Source organism: Eptatretus burgeri, chromosome 15 (assembly GCF_056783735.1).
Source record: "Eptatretus burgeri isolate ZD-2024b chromosome 15, Ebu_testis_v1, whole genome shotgun sequence".
In the NCBI taxonomy this organism is placed as follows: Eukaryota; Metazoa; Chordata; class Myxini; order Myxiniformes; family Myxinidae; genus Eptatretus; species Eptatretus burgeri.
Genome location: NC_140975.1, coordinates 67989901 through 68002452, shown reverse-complemented (window position 1 = coordinate 68002452; position 12552 = coordinate 67989901). Strand labels below are relative to the sequence as shown.

The window sequence follows — 12552 nt, the reverse complement described above, 5'->3', positions numbered from 1 at the left end:
CCTAATGTGTCTGTTCCCCACTGTTTTGTCCCTTCCACTCCCGCCCTTCTTGTCTCATGCCCCCTTGCTGTGAGTTGTGTGTTAGCTCTCATACGAGCCTCGACAAGGTATACAAAAAAAAAAAAAAACCACATGCCGCTGCCGATAAACCAGACATCATCTGTTTAATAGAATCCTTCCTCCCACAGGACGTCCCTGAATCCTTAGCATCTCTCCCTGGTGATTACCTCCTCCGATTTTATAAGCCTGAACCCCTTCCTTGTGGCGGAGTTGCCATTTTCATCAAGAACTCGATTTCCCACTGTCGGTGTACCGCTCTTACACCTCCCAAACCCCAGGAATACCTCTGGCTGCAACTTACCCTCCATTCCCACCTCATGTTTCTCTGTGTATTGTACCGTCCTCCCAACAGTGATGACTCCCTCTATCTCTATCTCTATCTCTATCTCTATCTCTATCTCTATCTCTATCTCTCATGACATGGACAAACTTTTAATCACTCATTCCAATTCTTCTTCATATGTAGCAACATGCTAATTGGTGTGTGTTGGTACCTCTCTCACCAGTAATGACACTTCTGCAGAGGACTTCTGACTCCATGGGACTAAATCGATCTGTAAACTTTCCAACCCGGATTTCTCCCAATGGCAGATCTTCCCTTCTGGATTAGGCGATGACCAACTTCCCCACCAACGTATCTTACTCGTCCTCTGCCCAAGTTTTGGCTCATCTAATCATGTGCTTGTGAAGGTAAACATCTCTCTGGCCATTCTCAAAGAACAGCCTCAGCACCGGTGAGTCTAACAGTTCACTGAGCCAAACTGGCAGGGACTGCAAGCAGCCATCACACTTTAGGACTGGTCTCCTATATCTACTGCCCCATATATTCATTCAGCTTGGGAATTCTTCCACAGATTCATCCCATCTCATCTTACCCATCCTCCCGCTATTGGTTATCTGAATCTTGTGGCGAGGCTATCGCTTTAAAATAAAAATAAAAATAAAAACTTGCATTTTCCTCCTGGAAGGCAATTCCAACCAAAGGCAACCTCAGATCATTCCACAAAGTGCACAACAAGTGTGTGTCTACCCTCAGGAGAGTCAGAAAACAACTTCTCTCCAATCTCAAGAATGAACTTTCGAAGTTGTCTCCCTCCTCCAAAACCTGGTGGCACCTTGTCAAGTCTGTGTTTGGTCTATGCTCCCCTTCATCCCTTCCCTCACTTTCAATGTTTCCACAGCCGAGTCTGCTTGTGAGAATGTGGAATGCCTCAATTCTGTGTTTGCTTCAAAATCTTGTGTCCCCAACTCCTCACTCTCTTTGTACCCATCTTTCCCAGTCATACATTAACTGCTCCTGGAGAAGTTTCTGGCATCCCTTGACTGATTAGTCAGGTAAATCTACAACAAAAAATAGCCTTACCCCCAAAAAATTGATACAAAAGGTTTTTTAACGGTTTTGGGTAGGGTTTGACCTCCAAAATAACATACTAAAAATCTACTCAAATCCACCTACCGGAAAGGGCCTATTTTCAAGATGGCGTCCAAAATGGCCGCCGTGGGCTTAAATTGCCATAGAATGGGCATAGACTAGTTGGCCTATATTTGCGATTTTTGTGTCAATTTCTATGCTTCGGAGGTCAACAAATCTATTAAAATCATTTTCAAAGTTGATCAGTGATGGGAAAGCCTTAAATCCAAGATGGCGTCCAAAATGGATGGCGTAATAAGTTCTGAGTGGGTCTAAGCCCTGATCTTGTCATCGAACAGACCTTGATGAGATCCCTGAAGAGCACTGGTGGCCTAACACGCGGAAGTGGGATGGGTGAAGAACAACGGTCTCTATGGACAATGTCAATGCCGGTCACGTTGGAATAAAACAGTGCGATGCAGGAATTCACTGATCTTTTGTACACGACTAGTGAGCAACACAAGGAATCGAGTGGTGCAAGGATGGAAAGAGATGCTTCTGACCTAGCCAAAATCAGCTCAAAACTCAGTGAATGCTCTCCGTTTTCTCCAGATCCCTCACTAAGAAATGTTGTGACTGGAGTGGTGGCCGCGTCGGATGTGATTGTCCACGAGCATAAGTCTGTTGGAGAGAAGATTATGGAAAGTATGATCAATAAACGCGCTTTCACATCTTCCTTCAAATGAAAAGACAGAGCCAAAACACTTGGAGATGTATCTTCAGTTAAACTTGGTCCAGACAGAGTAATTGACCCTGCTCTACTCTTTCAAAGATTTCTTGTTGTGTCAAAAACAGGAGACATTTCGTTGGAAGATGTCATGGGCTATGAGCTGAGCCCATTTCCCCCTGCCCTGTTTGAGGGTATAGGTATTTTCAGAAAGGCTGACAAACCTCAATTAGTTCAAGCTATCAGAGACCATTCTGCCAAAGTGTCAAATGATACCGTGTCTGACTCTGTTCCCCAAACTGAGCACTATGTTCTTGATGGTGGCTCCTTGCTGCATCGTTTGTCATGGACAGCCGGGGACAGTTTCAATGTGATAGCCAAGTCGTATGCTGACTTCACTATTCGTCACTATGGAAAAGCAACAGTCGTTTTTGATGGTTATGATGATGGACCATCTATTAAGGACAATACACACAAGCGCCGTGGCCATATTGTTCATCCCGAAGTCAGCTTCACACCTGGAACAGAATTCTCTGGCAAAAGGATGAGTTCCTGTCCAGGAGCTCCAACAAGCAACAGCTCATCAACCTCATCAGTGAGGAAATGAAGAAAATTGGCTTGAACGTAATTCATGCACCAGGGGATGCCGATGTAGACATAGTAAAAGCGGCAGTGACATCGTCATACCAACAATCAACTACCCTGATTGGAGAAGATACAGATCTGTTGGTGCTATTATTGCATTACGCTAGCGTCGACAGCAAAGAACTGTATTTTCGTTCTGACAATTCATCCAGGAACTGGAAGGTGCACAATATCAACCAGCTGAAAGTATCATTGGGTGAAGAGCTATGCCCACATATTCTCTTCCTTCATGCCTTCACTGGGTGTGACTCGACATCTCGAGTATTTGGAATTGGAAAAAAGTCAGCATTTCAGAAACTGGCAAAGGGGGATTCAGCAATCAAGACTTGTGCAAACACCTTCCTTGTCCCCAACCAAACAAGAGACATGGTTGTGGAAAACGGCAACAATGCCATGAAAGTATTATTTGGAGGACATCCCTGTGATTCCCTCGCCAAGTTGCGATATAATGTCTTTGTGAAGAAACTGGCTTCAGCTAAGTCGTTTGTCTCCCCAGAACGTCTGCCACCAACAGCGTCTTCAACAAGGTTTCACTCTCTGAGAGTATACTATCAGATTATGGTCTGGATGGGGAGGAATGGAAACTTGAAGCCAACAGACTGGGGTTGGAAACTGGAGGACAATAAACTAGTTCCAGTCATGTCAGACAAGGACGCTGCTCCAGAAAAGTTGTTGAAGATGATCCGATGCAACTGCACAACTGGCTGTAGAACAAGTCGCTGTAGCTGTAGGGGATACGGTCTGCCATGCCACAGCGTCTGCGGACCCTGTCAACTTGATACCTGCGAAAATCCTTTCAACAAGACAGTATCGGAGGACGAAGAGGAAGCATAGTTTATCTATGGTAAATGCTACTTCAATGAACGAACTTTCGTTGACGTTTTCGATTTACCCTAACTTGAAGGCATTTTAATTGAAAGTACGTTCTAGAGGAAATGGTGATCATTGTGAGAGCCGATTAATTTATTACTTTCTAAATTGCCAAAGCATATTTTTATTTATGTTATGCACAAGATGGTCAATTAATTCTGATCACTACACACGGGACAACTTTTCAGGTAGACACTATTTGAAGGATTGGGCATGACCTCCAAAACATAGGAATAAACACAAACACTACAAATGTAGTCCATTTATTGACAATTTAGTAGCAAATTTATGCCCATGGCGGCCATTTTGGGGGGCCATTTTGGACGCCATCTTGAATTTAAGGCTTTTCCATCACTGATCAACTTTGAAAATGATATCAGTGGATTTGTTGACCGCCAACACATAGAAATCGACACATATATCACACATGCACGGTATTTGACAATTTCGTAGCAATTTTATGCCCATGGTGGCCATTTTGGGGGCCATTTTGGACGCCATCTTGGATTTAAGGTTTTTCCCATCACTGATCAGCTTTGAAAATGGTTTCATTGGATTTGTTGACCTCCAAAACATAGAAATTGACACAAAAATCACAAATGTAGGCCAGCTATTGCACATTCTATGGAAATTTAAGCCCACGGTGGCCATTTTGGACGCCATCTTGAAAATAGGCACTTTCCGGTAGGTGGATTTGAGTAGATTTTTAGTATGTTATTTTGGAGGTCAAAACCTACCCAAAACCGTTGAAAAACCTTTTGTATCAATTTTTTGGGGGTCAAACCACAAATTTACTCTACTAGATTCGACCAGATGGCATCAGCTCACATGTCCTAAAAACCTGCTCTACTGCTCTTGCACTTCCTCTCTCTGCCCTTTTCACCCTGTCATTTACTATAGGTCATCTTCCTTCTTTTTGGAAATCAGCCAACATCACTGCATTACATGAAATAGGTGCAAAAACGGATCCCCTTAACTACAGGCCAATTAGCTTGCTTCCAATCATCAGCAAGATCATGGAATCCCTCATCACAGTTGACATAAAATCATTCCTTTTCTCCAACAGCCTAATCTCAGATCATCAATTCGGATTCAGACCTGGTCACTCTACTTTGGACATGCTGGTTCTACTCTCCCAACAATGAATGGAAGCCTTCAATATCAGACTTGAGATAAGGGCCGACTCTCTGGACACATCTTGAGCTTTCGATACAGTCTGGCATCCCGCCTTGCTCTCAAAACTGTCTGCCGATGGAATCCAAGGTCAATTCCACACATGGATTACTGACTTCCTCCACTCTCGTTGCCAATGTGTGGCTTAGGGTGCATCAAACGCCCCCTTTTTTGCGAAAGTTTGAAAAACATAATGGCGATAGGACAGATGTGTTTGAATACATGAAAAAACATCTCATTTTTTTTTCAGAATTTTCGGTCATCATCTTGGGGGTCCACATCGGGGTCAAAGTTCAGGCACACAGCTCCTGCGCATTTTTTCAGAATAAGTGTTATTTTTCACTGTATAGTGATCAAAACTTGTGTCTGGTGGTGAAATAATTCTGACATATCAATGTACTGCTCCTTTCGTGATGTTTGTAACACGGTTGGCTTGCAATTTGTTGGCACAGTTTCCCGGAAAATGGTATTTTTCCCGGAGGATTGTGTACATGCGCCATACAATGATTTGTGTCTGTATAAATATCTCATACGCTATGGATCTGTGGACCCCGAGGTTTCTGCATCCGCTATCAAAGCTCTACAGCGTCATCTTTGGTACTTAACAGCTGAGTTTGTGCCCTTAGCCATATTCAGTGAGCATGTTCCAAGTGCAGAGAAGCGTCGACTGGCTGACCGTATCATCTCTGTCAAGCCTGATAGAGAGGAACTTGGACTATTGCTTATTGGGCGCTTTGGTACAGACTTCAGAAAGCCTCACTTCCCCAAGGACATTCACTTGACATCTAGCCTATCTGACTTTGTCTCGGTTGATTATTGGTTTGTGTTCCGAGAACTTGAACTGGATGATTCATTCTTAACGTATGAAGTGAGTGAGTGGGAAACACTTCCAGCCTATGTGGATTCAAAATCTAAAATCAAACCACTCAATGCAACTCATGATGCGGCTGAACGTCTAATAAAACTCGGAACGGACTGTCTCGGTGCGGCTAGGTCTGAAGAACACTTTCAGAATGTCCAACAAGTCACTGAGAACGACAGGAAAGAGAATCCAAATCTCCGGAAACGCTTGAAACTTGATCATTGATATTATACGAGTACCTTGATATGAATACACATAATTCTGGGTAATAAAGCCGTGAATTTGATAGAACCGAGGCATTTGTTACTATTTTGTTGTTTTTTTTCTGGGAAAATCACCAGTTTCCCGGAAAAATTGATTGGCTCTATATCACTGGAACATCACCAAAGGAGCAGTACATCGATATGTCAGAATTATTTCACCACCAGATACAAGTTTTGATCACTATACAGTGAAAAATAACACTTATTCTGAAAAATGCGCAGGAGCTGCGTGCCTGAACTTTGACCCCGATGTGGACCCCCAAGATGATGACCGAAAATTCTGAAAAAAAATGAGAAATGTTTCTTCATGTATTCGAACACATCTGTCCTATCGCCGTTATGTTTTTCAAACTTTCGCAAAAAAGGGGGCGTTTGATGCACCCAATGTGGCTCTCAACAGAATCCTTTGTTCTCCTCTTCCTGTCAAGCCTGGAGTACCCCAAGGCAGTGTTCTTGGCTCCATCCTATTCCTCATCTTAATCAATGATCTCACTGACTCTGGAAAATCTCTATCTCTTTGCTGATGACTTCACTCTGCCGTGACACCCCTCATCCTTCTGACAGACAGCCTCTTCCATCTCCTCAGACCTTGACAAAAATCACAAACTGGTTAAACATTTGGAACATGTCTTTCAATCCTGAGAAATCAATCAAACCTGTCTGTCTCTGTCTCTGTCTCTCCCTCTCACAGGACCATTCTGCAAACCCTCCCATCTACTTACCCAATACCCCTCTTCGAGGTTCAGTCACTAAAACTCTTGGGTCTCACTCTAAGCTATGATCTCTCTTGGGAAAAACACATTTTAAAATTGCCCTCCATAGCCAGACGCTGACTAGGCATCCTCCTTCGTGAAAAGTCCTTCCTTGGCACACCTGAGCTCCTATCCACCTACAAGGCCTTCACCGCAGCCTAATGGAGTACTGCTCTCCCCTCTGGCCTGGCTCTCTTGCCTCTCATGTTGCTCAGCTTGATGCTGTGGAATCCAATGCTTTCAAGATCATTGGAATCTCTTGCGATGAAGCTGAGTCTATCTGTCCGTCTCTGTCTATTTCCCCGTTCTCCTCCTGCTGTTCCTTTTGTTACGTTACCGATTCTGAAGATCCATTCTGTGTTCCAGCTGTTCCATGAGCCTTGACTATGTATTAAAACAAGAAGATTTTAGAGAACAACAAAAAAAATTTTTATCAGGGAGTTTTAAAACCCGACGTGTCAATGAGGTGGTGGTGCTATGAAAATACGGATGTATTCAAGATCCTTAATTTCCCGTCAAGTTTATATCCAGATGTACTTTAAGTGCATTTTTTGGTCGAGAGCATCAAGGTTATTTTATGTTCCATTAGTAACACATTAACTTGTATTATTAGGTAAATATCCAAACCAGTGTACAAACACAGAATTAACCCTTGATACTAGATATGATGTCATGCCACACCCATAACATGCCATTGGTTCAGGCAAAGCTACATCCACACAAACTCATCGACTCTTACAGGTTTTTGATATCCTTTGTTCATTTGACCCCAATCCAGCCTCATGCCTAATCAACATCATCTCCATTGTTTTACTGTGATTAATAATGTCATGTCGGTGCACTTTCGTCTTAGTCTGGTGTTGGCTTAACGGTTAAGGTTGCTGGCTTAAGACCTTAAGGTGTTGAGTTTGAGGTCATGTCGTGCCGTGAAACAACATCAGGTGGGTTGACTGAGCCTGTCATCCTTCCAAGTTTGGAAAAATTGGTAACAGCTTACTGATAAACAGGCACTGACTGCATCAGCGGCATGCTCCCAACAATGATGCAACCAGCAAGCCACATGCTACATCTTGTAAATATTTTTGTGTTTGTTTGTGTGTTATCCTTTCACGGCCGAACCATAGCATCTGGAGGCTCCAAATTTTGGGTGTAGGTACTTCAGAATCGGGGCAAGGTTTTAAGCTACCAGACATTTACCTATACGTCCGCTATGAGGTCACCACAGGTCCCAATAAAGTGTATATTGGGATGTGGGGTCAGGCAGTACTGCCACCAGCCCACAGGAAAAAGGTAACCACCATGAAGTCAATAACTCCATCGTTTTTCAATGTTCATCATGTCCCGAAACTATCACCTGGAAAACTGTCACCCAGCAGGGTAGCGCCGGGTAGCCCCTGCGAGTACAAAATAATAACAAGAGTGCAAGTGAGCACAATATACGCCCGAACAAGAAGGTATATACAGAATTGTGCTACTACATGGAAAACAGCATCCTGGTTGCCATGGCAACTTTCGATGACGAACGTATGTCACGACACACCGTCTCCACAGTCTGTACCTATGTACCAAATATGAAACGTGAAAGTTGAAAACTTTGGGAGTTAGAGTGCGGACAGGAACGGACGGATGACCGGTATCACATAATACACCCCAATATATATATATATATATATATATATATATATATATATATATATATATATATATATATATATATATATATATATTGGGCGTATAAAAATAGGACCACTGGTCCTGTAGCTTATCTGGGCCCTGCCTAATGTTCTAAACCAAATTTGGTGGCATTCTGACTGTTTTATCTGGAGAAGATTTTTGAAGGAATTTACACGACCATCATTTTGACACTTCCGGTCATGTGATTGACGTGGCCTCCGCAATTTAACATCAGGACCCTGTCCTAATGTTGCAAGCCAAATTTGGTCGTATTCTGACTGGTGCGCCTGGAGAAGAAGATTTTTGAAAGAATTTACCAAGTCTGCCATTTTGACCTACTTGAAGTCACGTGACCGGAACGAGCTTAACAATCCCCGCTACCAGTCAGGAGCAGAATGTAGCTGGCAAACATTCAGCCGAATTGGCCCAGCAATTTTTAAAAAAAAAGGAGACGGATGGATGAACAGTGCACGACAACAATATCTTATGTGGAATTCCATTTCCGGATAAGCTGTAATAATAATCCTTGTCTTACCAACATTGTCTCATCTCCTTTTGTAATCAATGTCTCATTTTTTAAACCACGAAATACAGCATTAACCCAAAAATCAAGTTTGGTTTGGAATTATCAGAACTCGTCACCCCCATTGCATCCCCTGAACACTGCGGCCTGGGGAATGAGCGCGCTCAATAGTGGGACGTGCGGTCCTTCAGAAGACACCAAGCCAGGTGCCTCATCTGCCACATGGACAGTAAAGATTCCATGCTCGCTCACCTCACCAGAGAAGGTATGTGGTCTAATATGTAGAAAACTCAAATTCCCTACATGTTTGGAGCATACGTCTGATCTTGCATAATGCAAGGCTCTTAGTCTGAAACCACCATGGTAGTTTTGTGAAGTTTCATGAATTACAAGCATCCAATGAGAATTTGGATCATAGCCTGGGAGATGATTGCTTATACTCGCTCAGGTGAGTGGTCTGGTGAAGATCTGTGCTATACCTGGCTGCATACCAAGCTGTTAGGGTTAGCCATCGCTGCATCGCCTGCTTTGGCCATCGCTGCACATTTGTTCCCCTCGATTTGTAAGCTTCCCTACCCGAGTTATCCCCAACCCCCACCGACTATGTCGCACGTTTGACAAAATCAACTAAACCTGCAGCATGCTGCTGGAGAATTGTTACACTTACGATTTCAAGCTGTCAGACTCAGGTCATGGGTTCTTTGACACAGAAAACAACACAGATGACAAAGCCAGATGTTGTGCTGCTCTGCAGATGGTGAGATGTTATGGCAGGCCGAAGCACCAATCGACAAGGAGTTCTTCCACCAGGTACGCTGTTAAGGAAATGAGTTCTTTTAAGGACCTTATAATGGAGGGCAAAGAAAAAGCACTAAATCTCTGCTGTTCCTGAAATCTTTAGAACCACATGGTGGTGAGGGTGCCTCCTTTCCGTGAGTGTTCCATCACCACTCCTATCCTTGTATCCATCATCATCCTGAGCCCAGCAGGACAATACCGCGATCATCAAGGCTTCGTTTACATGCCGTGCTCCGGTCAGTAATATGTGCATCGTGTGGAAGCACTGGCTCACATTTCCAACAATGGCTTGACTCTCCCACCATGACCCTTCCCCTGCCCCCCCCCCACTCCTCCCACCTGCGATATAATCATGTGAATATCTTTGCATTTGTGCCAGCAGGTGCAGAACAAAGTGCAGAATTCGTACCCAAGCCCTCTCCAAAACGAAAACATGCAGTGATGGTAAGAGCCACATTTGGATTCACGGATAAACTGCTTCTGGCCACTTTCCCCTCCATTGCTCGGTTGACGTAGATTGCAATTTAAGCACAAATCATTGGAGATAAGCCATTGCTTCTTTCCTCACAGAGCCTGCAATGAGTACAATGACCTTGGCGAGAGGGGGTGGGTGGTGGAATACAAAGTCGAGGCTCATGGAAGAACTAGAGTACAGAACGGAACAGAACGGTGAAAAGTAGAGAACACACTGGCCACAGGGTAGAGGAACACTTATTTTATTGTTTATACATTAAAGCTTGTGGTGTTGCCGCCACACACACACACACACACACACACACACACACACACACACACACACACACACACACACACACACACACACACACACACACACACACACACATACACACACACTGCAAGACTTAGATGAGACAAACACAGCTGCAGATTTTGGGGGAAGTGCTGTCACTTCCTGGGGCACTCTGGGTACCAGCGATGTCACAGCAATGGCCCCGCATGTCTCACTGCACTCAGCGGGGAATGTCCTCGTCCCCATGGATGCCAACCTCTGATCATTTTAAATGCTGATCAAGCAAGGAAGCAGCACGACCATTTTTAAACTCTCTAGTAAAGGTTTGAACCGCTGACCTCCCAGACTCGGAGCGGACGCTCAAACCCTTACACCACCGACTTGGAGGAATATAAATGACAAAGTAAGGGGAGCGTCAGGAGAGGAAAACACAGCGAGTGAACAAGTTGGACACAAGCTCAAACAAGTAAGGAACTGAAATATCTATTCCTTTTTCGACAATTCAAATACTGTTCCCTCTTATATGTAACTCCCTATCTCTAACGACAGTGTTCTCTACACCCATCAACTCCTCAACCACTCCCATGAGCTAACCCTCTTAGTTGGAGGTTACCGTTTCCTCTTTACTTGTTCATTCAGTCTCTTGCTTAGTGTCTCACTGTGGCCCCACTGGCAGTTCGGTGCTTGTTTAGTTGTTGCAACACGTCACCTTGCTATTCCATGAGCCTCGACTTTACAAAATGCACTTATTCATTTTTAATTGGGCATTACCAATTGGAATCAGCTTGTCGGGCTTAGCTCTTACACTCATCTGTCTGTCATTAACAAGTGGACGATGACATGAGGACAATGACAAGATGGCAATGCTCATGTGTCTGACAATACAACCTATCAAAAAACTTTTCAATCTCCCCCTCCCCCACCGACAGCTCTCAAATAACAACAAAGACTGCCTTGTTGCTATCAGACAAAGAATAATCTCACATTTACAACAGCGGTGAAGATCTACAGCTTTCCAAAGATCCACAAGCAGAAGGTCCTTCTCCGCCCCAGTATCTCCTTTTTTGGTTCCCCCACGTCACATCGTAATTCGGTGATAATTGGCATCAATTTTGTCAAAATGAAAAGACAACTGGCGATTCGACCCAAATAAATAATGGTTTCCATCAACATTGGGATCCGTTACAAAGGTTTGGAGCATGAATCTGGCTGAAGAGTTTAGGGGATAGTGGCTGGTGGAGGAACATACTTGAAGGATAGGTTTTAGCATCATGACAATGTAATCTCAGGACATTTGACCGACTCAGACTCTGCCTAAACTCCACTCGCTTTGACGGACACACACATGCACGTCCAGACTCATAGAAGAGATGATCGATGTACGGCTGAGGAGCATAAATACTGCACAGTGGAAATGGAAAGATAAGCAGATAAAATCGCTGATACAAGAAGAGAAGTAAACATACAACCGGACAAAATAGCAAGCTGACACCTAAACGACGAGAAGAACCAAGACAAGGCTGAAGATTGTTCCGAACAAACACACACGCACACGCACGATGCGGTCTGGATTTAGTCAGTGAAACAAACAGTGGGTTTGTCAAACCCAAGCTCGAATTGAATGGGTGATTGAAAGGTCAAAGACCAAACAAGCTGTAAACTACGAGTGGTAGAAGGGGAGCGTGCTCCGTGCCTCAGCATCCTCTTTGAACATCCCATTGATGCTGAGCTTAGAATATTAAAGTGCTAGGTGTGAGGCGCATACATTATCCCAAAGAGGTCATACTACTTCATCGAACTTAACATAAACAAATTAGATGTTGTGATGAGTTGAGCACCATGAAACGACTTGATCCAATGGAGGATATCAAGATGGCTTCTTCTACCTCTTGTAGCCAGCTTTGAATGATTTTCTCCATCTTCAGGAACGAATGTCACAGACAGGTCTTCAGGATGACCGAACGATCCCAAAGGACTTCAGCTGTGAGCAACATGATCATGAAGGAGCTGCGAACTGTGACTTTCTATCTCCCTCATGGAAGGCTCAGCAACTAAGATGTTACCAGCGAATGAAAAGGGTGAGTGGTGGTGACCAAGCTCTGC

At 43.9% G+C, this 12552-nt stretch overlaps 1 protein-coding gene across 1 annotated transcript in view; it reads left to right on the top strand.

The window, feature by feature from the left end:
* Nucleotides 1-12552, top strand: part of LOC147012432 (uncharacterized) — a 50173-nt gene that overhangs the window by 35531 nt on the left and 2090 nt on the right. The window contains exons 7-10 of the mRNA XM_085856644.1: nt 9655-9710; nt 9802-9934; nt 10081-10142; nt 12375-12527. Of these exons, the coding sequence (XP_085712770.1) occupies nt 9655-9710; nt 9802-9934; nt 10081-10142; nt 12375-12527 (404 nt within the window). The remainder of the gene's footprint in view (nt 1-9654; nt 9711-9801; nt 9935-10080; nt 10143-12374; nt 12528-12552) is intronic.